This window comes from Lepus europaeus, chromosome 3, assembly GCF_033115175.1.
Source record: "Lepus europaeus isolate LE1 chromosome 3, mLepTim1.pri, whole genome shotgun sequence".
NCBI lineage: Eukaryota > Metazoa > Chordata > Mammalia > Lagomorpha > Leporidae > Lepus > Lepus europaeus.
Window position 1 is genome coordinate 138,806,236 of NC_084829.1, and position 22,534 is coordinate 138,828,769.

Consider the following 22,534-nt stretch of genomic DNA (forward strand, 5'->3'; position numbering starts at 1 on the left):
CTTTGCAATTATTTATTCAAAGCAAATTTAGAACTAATGTAAATTTCTCTTTTAAAATGGGGAGCTTTCATAGTCTTATAATTAGTCTGAATGTTGCTTGTCTTACCTTCGAATAAACAACTTAGACATTCAGGCAAAGGTTTCTGATATCCACGTACATTCTAATCTGCTTTTAGATAGTGAGAAGACGATCTGCTACTCCAAAGCCAATGTCACTCCTAAAATGTGGAAGAAATGATTCTGGCACCAAGGTGGAAGCAGACAGTGGCTCCAAGTGACAGGGAGCCCTTCTGCCTTTGGCCAATTGTCAGCTCTTGGTTTCTGACTGTGTGAGTGTATTGTGTTCTTCAGAAAGTCTTGATTCTTTAGTTTTGTTTTGCCTCAAAGACACATCATAAATGGACACCTGAAGTTGTATTTCATAAGCAGTTTGTGCAGCCCAACTTTCAGATGATAGTTTTATAGGAGAGAGAGAGAGAGAAAGAGAAAGAGAGAGAGAGAGGAAGAGAGACAAAGAGATCAACTGGTAGCTGCACTGGATTTAGACCAAGAATCTCAGCATTGTCATCCAAAGTCCTAATGAACAGGACAAGACTCTGCTTTATTTAAGTCACAAATAAAGGAGTCCAGGTACACAGAAGCTGGGCGGGAGTGAGGGTGAGGGTCACAAGAACATTACATTAAAATAAATACAGTACACACTTCTCTCCTGTGCCTGAAAGTGTTGAAACTTGGCTTGGAGAAGATTAGAAGGTGATTAGCAACTCAATTATGCACAAATACAAAAACACACAAACCAAAGGATGCAAAAAGAAAAAAAACACTTTTTAATCTAACAACTCATTTCCTAGGGCCAATTGATAGCCAAGCCCTACCAGTTTTTATCAGTTTATTTGACTAACAAGAGCTATTCAGTATTTTCTTCAAAGTGTGATAATATATAATAGATTTTTGATAAACCTTTCCAAGTTAGGTCATGAAAACTGCAGGCAGCTTAAGGAAAAAATAGCCATCTTTTTTCTTTGGTGTAACCAAAAGGATATCCACAAGTTAGCAAATGTTGATATTTCAAGTGATAAGAAATTGCCAAATGGAGTTAAAACTCGAGTAAAAAACTGTTGTAAAAGAAAAGCTCCACCCACAGTTCAGTTCTATAGTGCAAGTTTTCAAATTTAATTCTGAAAAATAATTTTATTCAATAAGCAGGAAACAAATCCCAGCAGTGTATCACGTCGCCCCACCCCTTCCTGCACTTCTCCCCCCTCCCCCTGTCTTGTCTACACTGTCAGTGTCTACACCATCAGTTCAATTCTCAAAGAAGGTCTTGGCTGCTACTCCAGGGGGGAAATGCATCTAAAAATTACCCACGCTTCTAAAAGTCTGGCTCCAATTGGAGCATCTGTGGCTGCACAGCAGCGGGCACCAAGTTCTATGGTGTTGCCACTTCCAAGTTGATCATTTTTACAAAAAAAGAAACAAAAACCTTCCCCCCCTCCCAGAAAAAAGTACCTGAACCAAAGCATCATAGAAGCCCTGTTGCAGCTTCTTTGCGTCCCCCATGCCCAGCCTCGTGGCCGCAGTGCACTCCACCAATGTCCATGTGGTCTGCGCCTTCAGAACTGGCCAACCCAGCACCCCCTTCTTTGCAGCCCTGGACTTTTCCCAGCTCTGGGAGCTCCCTCATTTCCATCCACCTGTAGACTCCCTTCCTCTACCTGGTTTACCTCTGCCGTTCTGGCTCCTACTTCCCTAATGCTATGTGTGTGTTTCTTAAAAATAGAAAAGTGTTCAAAATGCACACACATGCCCCACATATACCCCCAGCATTTAGCAAATAAGAATACAAAAAAAAAAAAAAAAAATCTTCCCCAGGAAGCACTTTCCGAAGTTGAAGCTTCTACTTGCTTTGAAGCCACAGGGCAAGTGGCAGGTGAGTCTGAAATGACCCCCTCTTTAGGTGCAGGCCTGTGCACTGGGGCCCACAACACAGACACACTGAGTGTGATCCGATCCTGGGCAAGGCAGGAAAGGGCCCGTGGGCCTCCCAGAGCTATGCATTGACTGCCCAGCTCCCCGTTCCCCGGGGGGTTCTCCCTAACCCTCCTCCTCCCGGGCACCTCCATGCTGTTCTGATGGACCGCCGTCCTCTGCACCTGCCGTCCCATCTGCAGGCTCCACGCCTCGCAACAGAACCCCCTCCTGGTCCATCGCATCCCCTGCCAGTCCGTCCAGAGAACGTCCCTTCGCAGCGGCCAGGCCGTGGCGAGCTCTGTGGTCCGTGGGCTCCACGCCTTCCCCCTCTCCCTCTGAGATGACCGTCATGGGGCTGCTCTGGATGCGATTGCGCACGCTGTACCTGCTGCTGGCTGCCGAGGGCGGCGCTCGGCTGCGGCCATACCTGGGGCCCGAGAAGGACAGGCTCCGCGGCATGAGGCCTTCGCTCCTGGCCCACTCCTCCTGGGCCTTTCTGTTCTTGCTCGGGGAGCAGCTGGACGGGCTCTCGGGGGTGTCAGGCGAAGGCTCCGACCTGGACCTCTGGAACCTGGGGTCAGTGTTCTTGAGCATCTCCGCCGCGGACATGCGCGCGCCCGTGTCGGAGCGGCTGCCCTTCTTCAGGAGGAGAGCTTTGAAGTTGTCGCTGCTGGTGCTGCTCTTCCGCACGCTTCTCTGAATGGACCCCACCTGCTTGGGGGAGGCCAGGCTTGGGGCGGAGCCGGTGGGCGTGACGGGCGGGGAGGGAGAGTGGTTTCGGGAGTGATCCTCGTCGGAATCTTTGCGGCCAAGGACTTTCCTTTTGGATCTGAGATTTGAGAACAAGCGAGGTAAATGTTAACTCGGCCACAGCCACCCCTCTGCTGGCATCACGAGTCACCGCCACTAAAGGCTTGCTTAAAACAATGATCTTAGTGCCCCACTCCCCAACACACACACAGTAGCCGGCTGCTAGTACCACGAGGGTCCACGGCCACCCGCAATGATCATTAACCAGGCCCTGGAACAAGCTGACACAGGTACGTTCTCGGTCCTTCTAGAACCTGCCACAAAAACAGTCCTCCTCGGCTCTTAGCGGCCTGCAGCTCCGGCTTTCCTGAAAACCAGAGTACCCTGTGCCAGTTCCTGTCCCATGCCCGACTCCAGGGAACTTCACACTGGTCAAGAAGATGAGGGCAGGGGGTGCAGGGCGGGAGCCGGGGGCCAGTCAGGGGAGGTAGAGGGTTTCCTGTGGGGATGTCTTGCTCTCAATGTCACTCTTCAAGGGGCTTTCCACAGCTAGTGACACCGAGGTAAGAAGGCAAGGGCAGGCATTTATCCTAAGGGTTAGGCTGCCTGTCATTCGGGCATGCACAGCCCCATGTGGGAATACCGGGGGTGGACACCCCGCTCCGGCTCCCGGCTCCAGCTTCCTGCTAATGCACCTCCTGGGAAGCGGTGGCGCTGGCTAAGGTAGCTGGGGTTTCCAGCAGGAAGAAGTGGGCCGAGTCCCTGCTCCCTGCTTTGGACCCTGCCCCAAGGCTACAGCAAGAGTATGGAGAGTGAACCAGTGCAAGGGAGCACGCTCTCTCTCTCTCTCTCATTCTGCCTTGCAAATAAACAAATCTTTTAAAGAAAGGTGAATCTGGTGATTAAAAAAAAAAAAGCTTCATTTTAAAAAATAGCTAAAAGGAAAATACATATTATGAAAAAACTAAGCATGGACTTTTTTCTTAATCTACAGTATACAGCAGGAACAGGTTGAGATATGACATCTGTACATACAGATTAAGACCTGAATCCTGGGGCTGGTGTTATGGCGTGGCAGGTAAAGCCATCACCTGCAATGCTGGCACCACATATGGGCACTGGTTCATGTCCCAGCTGCTCCACTCTGATCCAGCTCCATGAATGGTCTGGGAAAGCAGTGGAAGATGGTCCAAATGTTTGGGGCCCTGCCACCCATGTGGGAGACCTGATGAAGCTCCTGGCTCTAGACTTTGGCCTGGCCCAGCCCTGACCATTATAGCAATATGGGGAATGAATCAGTGGCTGGAAGATCTCTCTGTAATGCTTTTAAACAAATAAATATTAAAAAAAAAAAACACATAAAAAAACCCCCTAAACCCTATGAATTTTAGCACTGCTGACTTCTAGTTGTGTGACAGGGGATAACTTCCCCAGCCATGGTGTACCTCACTTCCCACACTTGTAAAACAGGGGTGACAATGCCAACCTCATTAGGTGGTGAGGATTAAATGAGACAGGGAACCTCTGGGGTTATGTATGCCTCGGTTAAATCCCACTGTTAAAACTCCATATTGTGACAGTGACCAAGTCGAAATCTGGTCCTGGGGTGGGCGTTTGGCCGAGTGGTTAATGCACCTGCCTCCCATGCTGGAGTGCCTGGGTTTGAAGCCCAGCTCCACTCCTGACCCCCGCTTCCGGCTCAGCAGACCCTTGGAAGCAGCAGTGATAGCTTAAGGAGTTGGGTTCCTGCCAACTGGGAGACCTGGACTGATTTCCCAGAGTTCCCATCTCCTGGCTTCAACCCTCATCCTAGCACCGTCGGGGGCACTTAGAGAGTAAACCAGCAGATGGGAGCATCTGTCTTCTCTCTCCCTCTCTCAAATTGAAACACAACCCAAAATCTCCAATATTATTTCCTATCAGAAAAGGAGAAAGACAGTGGAAAGTCCAGTTTGTTAATACATTTGAAGGCAGTAACAGCAAAAAAGGGTTAGGCATAGAGAAAGTACTTAAGGAAACTGTGCATGTGATTTAGGGACAGGATCCTCCCTTCCTGCCAGCAGGTCAGGCTTGAGTTTTCATGTGGCTTGAACAGCAAGACAGAGGGAGGTCCATGTTGGCTACCCTAGGCTTTGCTGCTGCCAGGATGTCTCTAGCCTCTGGCCGCAAAGAATCCACCAAAGCAGAGGATGGAAAAAAAAGGGGCAGGGGGTAGCCCAAGCTGACAGTGCCCCAGCCCTTCCGGGACGGCACACTGTGGCCTGTAATACTGTGGCTCCGTGGTCAGCAAGAGCAGTGCTCTGCTGTAAGTTAAACACTGGCTAGAAAGCAATGGAAATAATAACATCTCCAAATTCTAGAGCTGCAAAGGACCTCTGAAATGGTCTAGCCTAGGGCCAGCCGGCGCTGTAGTGCAGTGGGCTAAGCAGCTGCCTGCGGTGCTGGCATCCCATATGAATGCTGGTTTGAGTCCTGACTGCTTCACTTCCAATCCAGTTCCCTGCTGATGCCCCTACGAAAGCAGCAAAGATGGCCCAAGTACCTGGGTCCCTGCTCCCCACGTGGGACACCTGGATGGAGTTCCAGGCTCCTGGCTTCGGCCTAGCAATTGTAGCCATTTGTGGAGTGAACCCACAGATGGAAGTTACTCTCTGTAACTCTGCCTTTCAAGTAAATAAATACATATTTAAGAAAAAATAAATTATGGCTTTTAATTATAAATTAGAAGTAAGACAGGAGATGAGAATTTATAAAAGCACTGTTGGGTGCTGGTTTGAGTCTCGGCTGCTCCATTTCCAATCCAGCCCTCTGCTATTGCCTGGGAAAGCAGTAGATGGCCCATAGTCCTAGGGCCCCTGCACCAACATGGGAGATCTGGAAGAAGCTCCCAGCTCCTGGCTTCAGATTGGTACAGCTCTAGCCTTTGCACCATCTGGGGAGTGAATCAGTGCATGGAAGATCTCTCTCCCTCTCTCTCTGCCTCCCCTTCTCTCTCTGTGTAACTTTGACTTTAAAATAAATAAATAAATAAATAAATCTAAAAAAAAAAGGAGAACTAAATCTAAATGTTACAGTTCTCCATATACATAGACACAAGGGGCTCTTCTAAAACTTCATGGAAAATGTATACTATGAAAACACTGCATAGTCTTCAAATGTTTCCGCAACAAAATAAACTTATATCTTTTATTTCCTTTTTCTACACACACACACACACACAAAGATGTGTGTGTACATTTATAGATGTATGCATTTCTAAAGAAGATGGCTATAAAAAGTACTTAAACAGTTAACATTGGCTTAAAACTAATTATTTCAATAAATATAAAAACTTCACACCTCAACTGGTGTTCTACATTCTCCATCTGGCTTTAAATCTGAAGTGAATTAATTTGCATGATAACATTTGGAAGCTCTGTTTCAATTCAGAGAGGCTTTATTGTGAATTATGAGTTTAGGCGCTGGAGGACATGAGAAGCCAAGACCTAGAAATCACAGCCTTTCGGAGGATTTTGAGCAGATCTGCTAACATGAGAAGACTTCCAAAACCTCATGGAGAAATGGAGTTCAAACTAAGTTTCTTTTAGTGCATACAATCTTGAAGGCCGTGCATAATTTCCCAGGAACTTTTTGATGAGCCCTGATACAGTATCACTGCTGCAGTAGAAACCAGCGTGCTTCCTGGCTCTCTCTTGGGCCAGGTTCCTAAGGCCTGCCTGCCCTCCCTCTCTCATTCACATCCAGAGTAATACAGCCTGCTTAAACTCTACATCTGCAGGGGATGCAGCCTTCTGGAAGGAACAGTCCTATTTTTTCAGTGCCTTAAGAAGGTTGCCAAAATAATAATATAGAAGAGGCCGCTGGCATATTTTTAGGAAAAGAATGCAGCCATTTGGCCTCACAACAGTTGGGTTTCCTTGAGAACAAGTATTTAGTACACAGAGCGACCAGGCAACACCAGTCTTCTCTGTGGAGTGCTATTACAGATATATGTTCCTGTATATTTAGCCAGTGATGCATACCATGCTAAATGAAAGACTCTGAGTCTCGGAAGGAGGTCCTAACAGTTAAATTCCAATTGGCCTCATTTAATTCAGAAAATATTTATTGAATGCTTACTATGCGTATAGCACAGTTCAAGTTAGAAACATCTGGGTAAACTTCTGGAAGTGCCACTCAAGTTGGATTGAGGGGATGTTTGCCTGTTGTGAGGAAGGAGCGGACAACCAGGCAGCTTTCCATCTCTAAGGAGACTTTAGAAAGACGGGACCAGTCCGACAATGTTAAAGGGAGGAGCGTTTACGGCCACGTGGAGCTGGGAGGTAAAGAATGCGATTCCCAGCAGACAAACACCTGAACTCAGCAGCCTGGGACGCCCCCCAAAAGTTAGGTATGTCTCTGTCGCGATAGAGTCCCAGACAGCTCCAAGCTTCTGATCTCATTCAGTTACATTCCAAGGAGTGGGAAAACAGTGCCGGAATGCGGCTATTTAGGCAAAGAATAAAGTGATTTTATAGGCTGCTTTGCTTCAGAAGGGAGGAAAAGCAGACCTGCATTCAGGGCAAAACAAAAGCCCCTGGTGGCACAAGGGCATTCACAGGAGTTACCTGAAAACATGGTGGAGAAGACGTGCAGGAGGCGGCAAAAGGTTTACGTGGCATTAACAACGTAAAGCGCATGCGCATGCACACACACACACACACACATTAAAGCTAATCAGTCTGTGCAATGATCCGGGTATAGGAGCTTTCAGCTACTTACAAACAGAAAAATGCTGCAATAAACTAAAAAACATCAGTGCCAAGCCGTATTTACTCTTCAAGGCAACCACATATCCAAAGTGGAACAGTTCTGGCAGTTACTCTAAAACATTTTTACCCTGTCTAGTTTGTAGAGCCCACAATTTCATTGGCCAGCAGGTGGCACTACCAGTACATTGTAGCAGGCACATTTCCTTCTGCTCCTATACAAAAAAAAGATGCACTCTTTTTATTGAAATATTGAGGCAGCCAAAGAAATCACACTGTGAAATCCTTGTTTTTCCGTGAAATGCAAAAAAATTATAATGAACGAAAACACTCCTGGAAAGGAGTCCTGCCGAGCCAGGCTGCACCTCCAGCACACAGAACACGGTGGTTCATCCTGGACCGGCCGCGGGCGGCTTTAAGCCAAGTCTCGTAAACACTGCCACATGACTGACACATTGCGGCTCCTGCCAGTAAGATCAGTGCCTGCCAGAAGGTGCTGTGTGGAGCCTCTGTCCCCAATGTCATTATAAAAATCAGTGGAACAAACTAAGACAGAAATTCGAGAAATACAAGTGCAGAGAGACTTAAACAAATCAGGGACAAGGTTAATGAGTCGTGAATGGGAAGAAACAAAACAGAGGAGCCGTTTGGCAGAAAGGAACTACAAAGTGGGTTAAAGCGAGGGGAGGGGCTTTGTATACCTGTGAATAGCTGCAAAAAGGTCCTCGGTGGTCCTGGGCCGGCTGGGGGCCATCACCTCATCACTGCCGTCTTCCTTAGCGGGCTCACCGGACTCGGAGGCAGCCCCGCCTGAGTCGGGCTCCAGCAACTCAGCTAGAGGAGCGAGGAGACAACACAAGATCACAGAAACTACCGAGTCCCAGCCCTTCCCCAAGCTCCTGGACACACGGTTCCCTGCCTGCCGCCGCTGACAGCAGGAGACACCCAGGTCTGGGACACAGCAGGTCTGGGGTCTGAGAATTTACAAGGATGGAGCAAAAAGACAGCAGCGTGAGAGCCAGAGCTCATCCTTTGCTGCCAACACACAGAAGCCGCACTGGATCGCTTTTCCATTTTGTAGTAGCGTTTCTTCGCAGCTCTTCAGAAGGGAGATTACGCATGGCTGCTTAATAGCCAGCCCGCTGCAGATCACCCCTTCTGCAAGCTCTTCCCTTGATCCGGGAGCCTCACTACAGTTCCTAAGATGCAAAGTTGGTAACCTCCCGTGTGAGAAGCCCACGGATGCAAAGGGGTCCCTCTGCGTTCTCACCAGCGAGTGCTGCACAGCCCGATGGGGCTGGGCTGCAGAGGGCACGGGATAGGGAGCCAGGCTTACCTTCTGTGCTCTGGTGAGACAGGCTGCTCTCCACGTTGCCCCCATCATCCGCACTACTCTCGGCTGGCTCGTCCTGCTTGGGGGTTGGCAAGGACTCGGGCTGTACCATGGGGACATCGGCTTCCACTGTGACGGGGGGCTCGGGTCCTGCAGCGCCTGCCTCCAGAATCGAGCTGCTGGGGTCTGGCTCATGAGAGCTGGCAGGGGCCCCTTGGCTGTGCACGGAGCCCTCCTCAGTCCTGCTGGGGCTGGGGGCGGCTCGGAAGGCAGCGCTCACGTTCTCCACAGGCTCCGCGGCGCAATCTCTCTGCGGAGGTGGCACCACCAGGAACAGTTTGGGCTTCTTGGAAATGGGGGGTGGCTTCCTGCTGGGAGAAGAGTCTGCGAGGGGGGCGGTCCTGGGGCCAGGCTGAGACTCTGCCTCGCCGGCTGCCGGGCACGGAGCTCCATGGCTGCGACTCGGAGGGCCGCCCCACTCTGCTGCTCGGTCATGGTCACCCTGACTGGAGCTCTTGGCAGGCGTCGGAAGCGAGCTCCTCAGGGAGGCAGGCTGGCTTTCGCTCTCCATTTCATTTATGCTATTTCGGGCTTTCAGAACGGCAGATGGCTTTAAGTGGTACTGCGGAGCGGCTGGGGTTCCTTGTTCCTGAGCCGCGCGCTCGGGCACCGATGCCGCCTTGGCGTCCGGGCTCTTCCTCACCGGCCTCAACTGTACCATCTGCAGCACCTCGGTGGTGATGAGCGGCAGGGAGGGCCTGCTGCTCTCCTCCTTGTTGGGAGGCGACCTCAAGGTGTCCCGGAGGGGCTCGGGCTGGCTGGAGCTCCTCAGTGAGGGCCTGGGGTCCTTCAGGAATATGGGGTCCAGCGGTGGGGCAGGCGGGGGCTCCGAGGGTGGCAGGAGAGGAGGCGGCGCCGGCAGAGAAGCCGCTGCCTCTGGGAGCAGAGGGCTGAGCGGTGGGGGAGGCGGAAAGCCCGCGTCGGAGGTCGGGGAGCAGAAGGGCGCCAGGGCTTCTGGTGGCGGAGGGGGGAACACCGGAGAGCGAGGCAGAGGGGAGCCCGGAGGGCAGGCGGCAGGGGGAGCAGGCGGCGAGGCCGGGGCCGGCTCCAGCCGCTTCACGGTGCCGCTGCCTTCAGTGGAGGCGTTGGAGGAGAGCGAGGTGGACGAGGAGGAGACGGACACGGACGAGATCAGAGAGGACTTCCTCTCCGGCACCTTGGGCTTGGCCTTGCCCTTGCCGTTGGCGGGCGATGCTGACTTGAGGAACACGGGCACCGGGGTGAGCGCGGTGGGTGTGTTGGACTGGCTGGAGTACCCACTGGACGGGGAGGTGACTCGGTGGGACTTCTCCGGCGACGGGATCTTTGGCTTGGTGGAGGCACTGGACATGGGGGGCACCGCGGCCCTGGCCCCCTCAGGGACCAGGCGCACTGGCCCGTTGGCCGTGGGCACCCCTGGGTTCCCCGGGTGTTCGCTCATGCTGGTGTAGTCGATGTAGTAGCCCCAGGGGTCGGTGTACTCGGACTTGACGCTGCTCGTGTCGCTCTGTGACGGCGTGGCCCCACACGGGGAGTGCACGTTGGCGGTGGTGGCAGAGGCCAGGCTGCTGCCAGCGCTGACCGTGCTCTGGCTCCGCGAGCGCGGCAGCCAGGGCTCCTCCAGGTCGCTGCAGGGGCTCTGCGAGGGCGAGCTGCCGCCCCTGCCCGGCAGGCTCAGCTGCAGCGAGTGCTGGAGCGTGGCGATCAGGCTCTCACTGAGCACCTGCCCATTGGCCTGGCCGCTCTTCTTGGGGCCCCTGCGGAGGGAGTCTGTCCGGGATGGTGGCAGGGGAGGCTTCTTGGCTTTCTTCAGAGAGATGTTTCTCGAAAGGCATTTATCGTGATCATGGGGCCGGTCCCCCTGGCTTTTCTGAGCTCTGCCATCGAAGACATTGACCACGCTGTGCCTGGGGTTCCCAAAACCTTCAGCGCTACTGCCCAGGTGGCCAGACCCACGCGCAGAGTCCGTGCGCAGCAGCGACGGGGAGGAGCCCTCGTGGTCCTCCGAATACACGGAGCCGCCGTCTTCCTTGTTGTCCAAACTGCCGCTGCTCATGTTACTTGTGGGAGTGGAGTAACCCGGAGTGGCTGGATATGGCTTCAGCGGGGATGCACGGCCAGGACCCGAGGCTTGGGATTCCCAGGGCTCGGATGAGCCGTGCCCTCTGCCCCCTGAAGAACTGGATTCGCTCTTGGCATCCACCTCCTGGGCGTGGCCTGGGAAGCTCAGATTGTTCCTACAGTGATAGGGCACCACGTGGGCCCCGTTCTCCCTATTTGCTGAATCACAGAGGGACAGCCCTGGGCCCCGAGGGTCTAAGGCCTGTGAAAGGATGATGGTGGGGCCGCCACTCCAGTGACCACTGGGAGGCTGATGGCCATCCTTCGCAGCACGCCTGGCGGCGAGGTTGTCTCTGGGTGTGACCTTCGGGTATGACAACGAGCTGGTAATTCTACTGTCCAGCTGCCCTGCACTCTGAGCACTGTGGATGGCGATGACCTCCGAGGAGGAGGACAGCGTGGCGTTGGGGATGATGCTGGTGGAGTAGCTGGCATGGGGAGAGACCACACATGCCGGGCTGGTGAGGTTTTCACTCTCCAAGGGCCTCAGCTCCTGGGATCGGGGTCTCAGAAGCATTCCAGTCCTCGAGACACCTCCTGGAGGAGCCACGTTTTCATCGACTTGTAAGTTACCCCTGTGGTAGGGGAGAGTGCCGGCCACCTCTTCTGCAGGGCCCAGGGCACCCAGCCGTGACTCAAGGGACTGAACGCGTGTCCTGGCCCCAGAGCGTGGGAGACTACGGAAGCCGGCATCGCCATCCAGGCGAGAGGGGAGTACGACCCCCGCTGAGTCGCTCAGCACTGACATGTTCCCGGAAGAGCCTGGGAGGTGGCTCATCTGGGCAGCGATGCCTTGCCCCTTATATGCCCTGATTCTTCTCACGGAAGGTGGCACCACCTTCATGTCCTCGGTCTGGCTGCTGGAGTCCCGGGTTTCCGAGCGCTGCCCAGTAAGGTGGTAGCCATCAAGCCTTCCTAGTGTAGAGTAGTGCTCAGGGGTGGACACAGAGTGGCCACCGATGTCCTCCTGGCTGGTGCCGGACGCTGCAGACAAAGCAGAAAGAGACTCTGTTACCTGCAAACACAAACCTACAGGTCACCCCTGTGCACTCACCCTATTCTGGCTGCGCTGTGATTTTAAACATCACAGCAAACTCCAAAACCTTTTCTATTTTACTTTCTTTTACTTCAGTGAGTTTAATAGCTCCTGATACCTTCTAAAGTAAAAACCCATGTACTTGTCTTAATTGTACTTCAAATTGGGTGCTGCATGTGGAATTCTCAGGGACAGCCTTCAAGTTCAAAGCTGCTGAGTCCCCTGCGTAGAAGCTACTGCTCAAATAGCCACTTGGCAGCAAAGACTCCATGCAGCCTCTTGGCACCAGCCGACTGAGCAAGTGACCATGTTACCTGAAGGCAGGCAAGAGGGCCACCCAGGTACCATTTAGAAGGGATATTGGTACAAAACAGTGCTAATGAAATAAATTCTTCATGTCGGAAGAAACTCCTAAGAAAGAGAAAATTGCCTTGGAGGCCCATCTGTGCTTCATACATGTCATTATCCATCTTAAGCCATTATCGGCTGTCTGTTGGTGACATTCAAGATTCAAGAGCAATCTGTTATGTGCTGGCAAGGGGTAAAGCAGTGGGAACTGATGGAGTGAATGTCTCTTCATAGGAGGGCCATTCATTTCTTGGAGCTTTCCAGCCAGAGAGTGGTATGGTAAAGAAAGGGAATGAAAGAAAGATGAGGAAAGACAAACAGAGGGAAGAGGACAAGAAAGACCTTAATTTGGGGCAGGAGTTGAGGTGCTTCTTGGAACACCCACATCCCATATCAGAGTGCCTGGGTTCCAGTCCTGCATCTGCTTGCAACTATAGCTTCCTGCTGTGCACACTCTGGGAGGCAGGAGATGATTGCTCAAGTGTTTGGGTCCCTGCTGCCCACATGGGAGACCTGGATTGAGTTCTAGGCTCCTGGCTTCAACCTGGTCCAGTCCTGGCTTTTGCAGACGTTTGGGAAATGAACCAGCAGATGTGAGATTTCTCTGAGTCTGTCTTTCAAGGAGAATAAAAGTAAAAAGCTTTTTAAAAAAGCAGCATGCTGAGGCTGGCACTGTGGCACAGGGGTTTAAGCTGCTGCCTACAGTGCTGACAACCCATCTGGGCACTGGTTCAATTCCTGACTACTCTACTTCTGATCCAACTCCCTGATAATGTGCCTGGGAAAGCAGTGCAGGATGGCCTAAGTGTTTGGGCCTTTATTACCCACGAGGGAGACCTGGAAGAAGCTCCTGGCTCCTGGCTTTGACCTGCCAGCTCCAGCAATTGTGACCGACTGGGCAATGAACCATTGGATGGAAGCACACACACACTCTCTCTCTCTGTTCCTCCTTCTCTCTCTCTGTAACTTTGCCTTTCAAATAAATAAATAAATAAATAAATAAATCTTTTTTTAAAATAAAGAGCATGCTGTTATCATATCCAACAACAAAAACTCTTAAGTGTAAATAAACAGATAAAAAATCAGAAATTCAAGAACTTAACCAAAGTATACTGAGAAAAATGCAAAACCATCCCCAGCAACAAATTAAATATTTAAAATTATAGTTCTTTTTACGTTGATGTTGTTTTAAAGATTTATTTGAAAGTCAGAGTTACAGAGAAAGAGAGGCCTAGGCAGAGAGAGAGATTGAGAGAGAGGGAGATCCATCTTCCATACACTGGATCACTCCCCCAAAATGGCTGCAATGGCTGAGACTGACTGAGCAGAACCAAAGCCAGGAGCTTTATCCAGGTCTCTCTGGTGAGAGCAGGGGCCCAAGTACTTGGGCCATCTTCCATTGCTTTCCAAGGCACATTAGCAGGGAGCTTGATCTGAAGTGGAGAAGCCAGGGCTTGAACTGGCATCCATACAGGATGCCAGCACTGCAGTCAGCGGCTTTTACTTGCTACGCACAGCACCAGCTCCTCTCTTTATGTGGTTTTCATCAACGAGGACCTGAAACTATCTCACGCCCAGGCCTTGCTGAGCAGGGCTGATTGAGTGTCCACCTTCACTGTGGGGCACCTGACAAGGACCCTGGTGAGATGTGGTTGCTAAATATTCCCTCTTCCCCACAGAGGGTAACCATTGCTCGGCACATGTCCCTAACTGGGCTGATCTGCATGGCACAGGACATCACTCAAATGACAGTGCTGTGCTGGTGTCAACCTCAAAGGAGATGCCACTGCGTGAGGGGGGCACCCCATCCAGAGCCCGGTCTCTCACCAGGATGCAGAATCATTTTTATCCTCTTATATTTAGCACAGATGACCTATTTCCTTGCTCTTTTCTCTGCAGGACCCAGTCCTCAAAGACACACACATGTAGGAGGCTGTGCCTCAGCGAGAGGGGGCGTGTTTGGTGCAGGGGTTAAATGCCACCTGGGACATCGGGTTTGACTTCTGACTCTGCTTCCAGTTCTAGTTTCCTGCTTGTGCCCATCCTGGGCGGCAAGGGGTGATGTTGTCAGTGTTTGGGTCCCTGCCACCCACACTGAAGACATGGATGGAGTTCTGGCTTCCTGGCTGAAGCCTGGTCCAGCCCCAGTGGTTGTAGGCATTTGGGGGGAATGGACCAACAGATGGAAAATTTCTCTCTGCCTGCCTCTGCCTCTTTCTACTCCTGCAATTCAAATAAGATGCAAAAAAATAAGGGGAAAAATAGAAAGGAGAAGTGGGCAAAGGGCAGGAGCAGAAAAAAAATCTACTTGGAGGAAAAAAAAAATAAAAAGTGCACAGTTATGCTATTTGGAGATAGAGAAATCTGGGAGGCTGCCATGCATTGGTGTGTCAGTTTGTACTGGTTCCATTCCAAACATTCAGGATGCCTCACTCTATCAGTGGTAGCTTTTAATGTCATATTCTTTAAACACTGTAGTTGTGGTGCCAGCCTTGTGGCACAGCAGGTTAAGCTGCCACCTGCAATGCTGGCATCCCATATGGGAGTGCCGATGAGTCCTAGCCACTCCACTTCTGATTCAGTTCTCTGCCAATGCACCTAATAGGAAAGTAGTAGATGATGGGATGGCCCAAGTACTTGGGCCTCTGCCACCCACACAGGATATGTGGATGGAGTTCCAGGCTCTGAGCTTCAACCTGGACCAGCCCTGGTTGTTCTGACCATTTGGGGAGTGAACCAGTGGAAAGAAGATTCATTCTCTGTCCCTCCCTCTGTCTCTTTCTACCTTTCAAATACATAAATCTTTATTTTTTATTAAAGATTTTTATTTATTTATTTGAGAGGTAGAGTTACAGATAGTGAGAGGGAGAGACAGAGAGAAAGGTCTTCCATCTGCTGGTTCACTCCACAATCCAAAGCCAGGAGCCAGGAGCCTCCTCCAGGTCTCCCATGCAGGTGCAGGGGCCCAAGGACTTAGGCCGCCTTCTACTACTTTCCCAGGCCATAGCAGAGAGCTAGATTGGAAGTGGAGCAGCCAGGACAAGAACCGGCGCCCATATGGGATGCTGGCGCTGCAAGCAGAGGATTAACCTACTGTGCCACAGCGCTGGCCCCAAATAATCAATCTTAAAAATAAAAACTGTAGTTTTTTATTGCATGGAGTTACTGGCAATTAAACTATTCAAATGCCAAAGACAAAATCTTGTTTCTTTTGGGTAACAACTTTGAGTGCGTAATCATTGTAGACTCCTGAAAATAGAAATATGGTCGTTTCGGGACCAGCACTGTGGCTTAGAAGGTTAAGCCTCTGCCTGCAGCACCAGCATCCCATATGGGCACTGGTTTAAGTCCTGGCTGCTCCATTTCTGATCTAACTCCCTGCTAACATGCCTGGGAAAGCAGTGGAAGATGGCCCAAGTACTTGGGCCCCAGCACCCATGTGGGAGACCAAGAAGCTCGTGGTTCTTGGCTTCAGCTCGGCCCAGGCCTGGCTGTTGCAGCTATTTGGGGAATGAATCAGAGAATGAATGATCTCTCTCTTGCTCTCTATCTTTCAAATACATAAATAAATCTTTTTTTTTTTTTTAAGATTTATTTATGTATTTGAAAGAGTTACAGAGTGTGGGGGAGAGACACAGAAAGAGATCTTTCATCCACTGGTTCACTCTCCAAATGGCTGCAATCACTGGGGTTGGGCCAGGTTGAAGCCAGGAGCCAGGAGCTTCTTCTGGGTCTCCCACATGGGTGCAGGGTCCCAAGGACCTGGGCCATTTTCCTCTGCTTTTCCAGGTGCATTAGCAGGGAACTGGATCAGAGTGGAACAGCTGGGACACATACTGATGTCCATATAGGATGCTGGTGATGCAAGTGGCAGCTTTACCCACTACAGCACAGCCCTGGCCTCTGCTCTAATATTTTTATGACATAAAAATTCTCACGGGAGGTGAGTAACTGGCATAGCAGTTAAGATGTCCCATATCAGAGGGCCTGGCCCAAATTCCAGCTCCACTTCTGATGCAGCTTCCCGCTAATGCACAAGCTGGGAGGCATCAGGTGATGGCTGAACTACTTGGGTCCCTGCCACTCACTCATGTGCAGTTCTGGGATTCTGGCTTAGCCCTGGTCCAGCCCTAGACACTGCAGGCATCTGGGGAGTAAACCAGCAGAAAGAAGATTCCACTGTTATCTCTTTACCTTTCTAATAAAACAAAAATAAATAAAAATAAATTTAAGTAAAGTTTCATATTATTATAGGACACAGATGAATGTTACATAAAGATCAAAACAAACTACAAAAAGAACTACAAGCAAATGTAGACCACTGAAGTGCTGCTAAAAATCTTGATGGGGGGCCAGCGCTGTGGCATAGCAGGTAAAGCCACCGCCGGCAGTGCCAGCATCCCATATGGGTACCAGTTCGAGTCCTGGCTGCTCCATTTATGATCCAGCTGTCTGCTACAGCCTGGGAAATCAGTAGAAGATGGCCCAAGTCCTTGGGCCCCTGCATCCATCTGGGAGACCTGGAGGAAGATCCTGGCTCCTAGCTTTGGACTGGTGCAACTTCGGCCATTGTGACCATCTGAGGAGTGAATCAGTGGATGGAAGATCTCTCTCTCTCTCTCTCCTCTCTCTCTTTCTCTTTCTCTCTTTCTGCCTCTCTGTAACTCTGCCTTTCAAATAAATAAATAAATCTTTAAAAAATTGTCTCAAAAAAACTTGATGGGATTTATCTGAATTTAAAATGTAATTCAGGGGAAGGGCTAGCACTGTGGCATAGTAGGCTAAGCCTAGCCTCCATCTGCAGCACCAGCATCCCATATGGGTGCTGGTTGCTTTCCCGGCTGCTCCTCTTCTCATCCAGCTCTCTGCTAATGGTCTGGGAAGGCAATGGAAGATGGCCCAAGTGCTTGGTCCACCACACCTGTTTGGCAGACCTGGAAGAAGCTCCTGGCTCCTGGCTTCTGGTTGGCCCAGCTCTGGCTATTGCAGCCATTTGGGGAGTGCACCAGCAGATGGAAGACCTTTCTCTCTGTCTCTTCCCCTGTCTATAACTCTACCTCTAAAATAAATAAATAAAAATTTTAGATGTATGTATATATACATATATATATACACACACAATTATATATACATATATATATATATATATATATATATATATATATATATAATTTATGGGTAAGCCTGGTATCAAATCCTGTCTCTGCTTCCAATCCATCCTCCTGCTAATCCCCCTGGGAGGTAGCAAATGCTGGCCCAAGAATCTGGGCTTGTGTCACTAAAGGGCAACCCAGATGGAGTTCTTGGCTCCTGGCTTTAGCTTGCCCTGGCCTTGACTGGTCATTTGGGGACTAAGTCATTGGTGGAACATATCTCTCTGTCATTCTGTCATCAATCAATAAATATAACTTTAAAAATATATAATGAACAAAATCAATTCTATTCTATTCTAATACCACAAGGAATTTCTAATTTCTTTTTTTTAAAGATTTATTTTATTTATTTGAAAGACAGAGTAACAGAGAGAGGTAGAGACAAAGAGAGAGGTCTTCTATTTGCTGGTTCACTCCCCAGATGGCTGCAACGGCCAGAGCTGCACTGATCCAAAGCCAGGAGCCAGGAGCTTCTTCCAGGTCTCCCACATGGGTGCAAGGGGCCCAAGGACTTGGGCCATCTTCTACCGCTTTCCCAGGCCACAGCAGAGAGCTGGATTGGAAGAAGAGCACCCAGGACTAGAACCGGTGCCCATATGGGATGCCGGCACTTCAGGCCAAGGCTTTAACTCACTGTGCCACAGTGCCAGCCCCAGAATTTCTAATTTATAAAAACTACCTCTAACTACTTAATAGAAATTTACAAGTTAGTTTATTTAAGGTTTAGCATATGAATTTTTAAAAAGCCTTGAGAAGTCTTCAGTAATGTTCTTAGTACAAAGTCTCAAAAATTATCCACAAAGGGATTTCTATAAATGAGATTTTTGCCTCTTACGAAATATATATGGGGGTAAGTTCAGTAGCAGAATACAGTTGTATACCAACAAATAATCTGACCTGATTGTAAAAAACAAAACCCCACATGATGTTCAGACACAGTCTGTGCAGTTTTAAGATTTAAGAAAAGATGTGAAATTTTGTCCCACTCATTGAAAAAAAGAGGCAACAAATCCTAAATCTTCAGCTATGCTTTGGAAGTAAACATTCGATATCATACCTTGATTTGGAAGCTCTATATGCTGCTAGTCTCCAGAGCCCACTATTTACGCATTTTGAAGTACAAACTGCACATCATTGAACGTAACACAAGTTTTTAACTCACAGACGCCCCTCTGTCGTGAGATCTTTAGGATCCAGAGCTCCTGGCAACTTGGGCAGTGTCCAGCGGCAGAGTGACTAGCCAATGCCTCTGCTTATGAAAGTCACACCTTTTTTGTGTGATTTGTTTGACTCAGCCATTCTCATACTTCCCTATGTTTAGAGGAACACTAATTTTAAAGAAAATATGAAGTATCTACTTTTGACAATGATTAGTTAGTATAAGACTTATAAACTTAGAAATATAAAATATTAAGAGTAAAGTCAAGGTCAACTACAAATCTTGAAAAGAGAGCAAATACATGATCCATTGTTTGGCCATATGAAGGTTCTTCCATTCTATCACCCATCCTTTAACGATTCCATCTGAAAACTGCAGTTGTCATTTTTTTTCTTTAGCAAGATTATTTATTTGAAAGAGAGAGAGAGCGAGAGAGAGAGCAAGCGAGCTTGTCTATCCACTGGTTCTCTCCCCGAAGGCCCACAGCAGTCGAAGCTAGATCAGGCCAAAGCCAGGAGCCCACAATTCCATTGGGTCTCTCACATGGAAGGCAGCGACCCACATACTCATACTCTGCCTTCCCAGGTCCATTAGCAGGAAGTTGGATCTGAGGCAGTGGAGCTGAGATTTGAATTCAGGCACTTGAATATGGGATAGCAACATCTCAAGTGGCAGCTTCACCTGCGATGGCGCAATGCCCTCCCTGCCCCCGACCCCTTTTTTTTAAATTTTAAACTAGCTCTAACTTAGATGCAGTTGTCTCAGTTGAATTCCAGCTGTGACCCAGGTCATGTCATCAATGGTGTAATGACATCCAGTGACTTATGTCTGGCAGCAGTCACAACACAGATGATATGGGACAGCTATTTTCTTTCCTCCAGCATTAGCAGTGGTCCCATGGGACAGGCAAAAGAAACATGAACATGGATTCAGGGACTCCATTATTGATTTTAAAAATATTAAAATTCCAGGAGATGTGGTTTCCCTAGCTAGTCAGATAATTTTAGTAAGATCAAAGAAGCAGCTGAGTTACTGGCTTCATACTGGTTGGTTCAGCTATATAGGTGATAAGAGTTTGTGACTCTCAGCTGCCGATCTCATATTACACATGTACACAGACAATGCATATTGAATACTTATGTGTATGCGTATCTTGCTCTGAGACAATTCTTACATTCCTTAAATGTAGCCATCCAAAACCTACCTATCTTGGTTGAAAAACCTCTTATATATTTACCTCCAAGCATCAATTTTATTATTATACAAAGGGCCTAACTGCTTGTTTTTAAAGCCATTCCTTTAGGTTAAGGAACTTCTCCTAAAAAGACCAGTTAAAGTATAACTGTTGTCTGAGCGCTGTAAGAAATCAGCCCATTAAACATCTACAGAGTATTATGTCCAGCTTATATTTTTTCAAATTAGTTAGCTGTCAGCTCAAGTAGGGAAAAACAAAAACGGAACCTCAAAGAAGGAGACACCACTAAGTTCTATGGAGAGGAAGAAAGGAAGCACCCATGTGTCACGGATGCAGGGGTTCATGGGAGGAGCAGCATTGGGGCACGCACCAAAGGCAGAGTTCACAACCCTGTGGGTGCAGCTGCTGTCTTGCCTTTGTTCCCACACTCCTCTCACCCCAGTAGGAAGAAGACCGGCACCTGTAGCTGAGGTCCTGGGAGCTACTTAGAGCAGAGGCAAAGCCTTGCCATGTCTTGTGGGAATGTTGTCACAGCCTAGAAGCCAGAGCGCGTATACCTTAGAACTGGAGGGATGAAAAGCCACCAAGTGCCAGGAACAGAAGGGTGAGTCTGCCCTTCCCCCCAGTACAAGGCATTTCAGCAGGGATGCTGGGGGCAGATGGGATACACAGGCACAAGGTCTGTAGTGCCCAGGAGATGAAATGCTACCCCAGGAGCTGTGACAGACACATCACTATTGCTAGGATAAGCTCATTTTCACTAAAAGACTAATGGTTTCAGAAAGAATGACTCTGAGTTTCGAGAATATAAATTTCAATAGTAAATAAGAATATCAACTGAAAGTAGGAAGTGAGTCCACAGGTTGGGTGAGGAAAAAGAGGCAAATTTCCAGACAGGTAGCCTTATGTACCCCACAGTAATTTTCAGAGAGGCGAATGTGTTTATAGCAGTACCAGGTAGGAAGTGTTTCATGTGTATGAATTTGTTAAGGTCTCCATCAACCTTGCAAGGTAGGTTTAGTAACATCCCCAACCCCATATGTGGAATAAGGAAGCAGGTGAGAGAACCTGCCTGGGGTCACCCAGGGAGTGAAGATTCCCCCCAAGTAGCCGGGTGTTGGGGTCTGGCTCATGACCCAGGAGCTGTGCTGTCTGTTGCCTACAGACATTCCTGCTGGGCCCCAGGAAAAACAGGGAGAGGAAGTTAATTTAGGAAGAGGAGGATTATCCCAAGCAGAGAAGCAGAAACAAAATGAGTGAGTGAATACTGAATCAAAACAACCCTTTCCACCAGCCAAAATGTTTCTTTTGTGGCTTGCTGCTTTAATCACAGGCTGAAAAGTACTGCATAAAAAAAAGCTGTGCAATTGTTTCATTGGAAGTAATGAAGGTGTTATCCAATTAAATGACTGTTTTTTACTGTGATGACATAAACCCATAATCCCAGACAGCTCTCTCCTGGCAAAATGCCACCAGCATTGTCAGTGTAAGCGAGGTACGTAGTCATAATTTGAAAATGAGATTTCGGCTTGGAGGACTGAATAAGATTTAAATGAAAAAGTAAATGTAATTACAGAAACAATCAAAGTCCAAGAGACACAGAAATGATGATCTGTTCATTTTCTATCACCCCAGTGAATGGTTTTCAGAAGCTCTTGGCCCTGCAGTGCAATAAATCGTCTGCATGGGGGCATGTTAAGGTTTGCACCGAATGCCTCTTTCAGGCAAGCAGCTGGCCTTGGGAGCTATCAGAATGTATTGATTGGATAAGCACCACAAATGAGGTTAGGCGGTCGTGGCGAGCAGCAACGAGGAGCAAGAGAATACAGTTCTAATGAGCCATACCTAGCTCCTTCTGTATGTTGTCAGGGATTCCTGTAATAGTCTTTCTCCTTTTGACTTTCTTCGGTCGTCTTACCAGAGTCTCTGTGTAAATTAGAGACCGCCGAAGGCTGGCCTGGCGATCGAAATTCTCCCCTAATGGAGAGTAGTAGAACAAGCAAAGCAATGTTATTTCCAAGCAAGCTGACACCATGCACGTTCTTCCAGCAGCTTGTTGTCAAATGATAAGAAGGTATTAATAATGATGTTAGCCAGTCACATGATAATGGATGCTGAAGGGCAAAGAGGGAAGGAAAGCACACTATCACCATAAGGCTCTTTTCCCGTTCCTCTGTGTGTTCTGCCAACGGAAGCACCCTGAGCTCATTTCCAAGTGAGCTGGGGTTGCAAATGCAAATCTGTCAATAACACCCCGAAAGAGTGATCCTGTGACTTTTTTTTTTTTAAAGGAATCATTTTGGAAGTGATTCACAAAGTTCCTCTGGTCCACAAAATCACTCCTTACATCCACATGTGTGTGGTAGGGGTGATGAATCTGTAGTATTCATCTGGTCACCCCAAGGAGACCCATGCAACATCTTGTCTTGTACAATAAGACAAAGAACTGAATCAAGCGTTTGTAGAGGAAGAGCTTGTTGTTCAGTCAAGGAGGCTAACAATTTCGATAGACTGTGTTATGGTGTGAAGTACTATGTAGTGCAAAATCAAAAGCCTTATAGTGATACAGTACTTTATCCACAACGAGACCCAGTAGCACTGCTGTTGTTAAAGCCGAACTGCTTCTCTCTGTTTCATAATCGCTTCTTAAAGCTGATCTTAATTTAGACATTTCGGGTGAT

The 22,534-nt window shown here is 48.9% G+C and overlaps 1 protein-coding gene across 4 annotated transcripts in view; it reads right to left on the reverse strand.

Moving 5' to 3' along the window:
- Nucleotides 1–52: 52 nt before the first annotated feature.
- Nucleotides 53–22,534, reverse strand: part of NHSL1 (NHS like 1) — a 287,111-nt gene continuing 264,629 nt past the window's right edge. For 2 of the 4 annotated variants that reach the window (XM_062186832.1, XM_062186830.1), the window contains exons 5-8: nucleotides 21,699–21,830; nucleotides 8,806–11,946; nucleotides 8,171–8,303; nucleotides 53–2,800 (exon numbers count right to left, since the gene is read on the reverse strand). In XM_062186832.1, coding sequence (XP_062042816.1) covers nucleotides 2,095–2,800; nucleotides 8,171–8,303; nucleotides 8,806–11,946; nucleotides 21,699–21,830 — 4,112 coding nt within the window. In that variant the 3' untranslated portion in view covers nucleotides 53–2,094. The remainder of the gene's footprint in view (nucleotides 2,801–8,170; nucleotides 8,304–8,805; nucleotides 11,947–21,698; nucleotides 21,831–22,534) is intronic. The other 2 variants (XM_062186828.1, XM_062186829.1) reach the window with 1 other exon arrangement.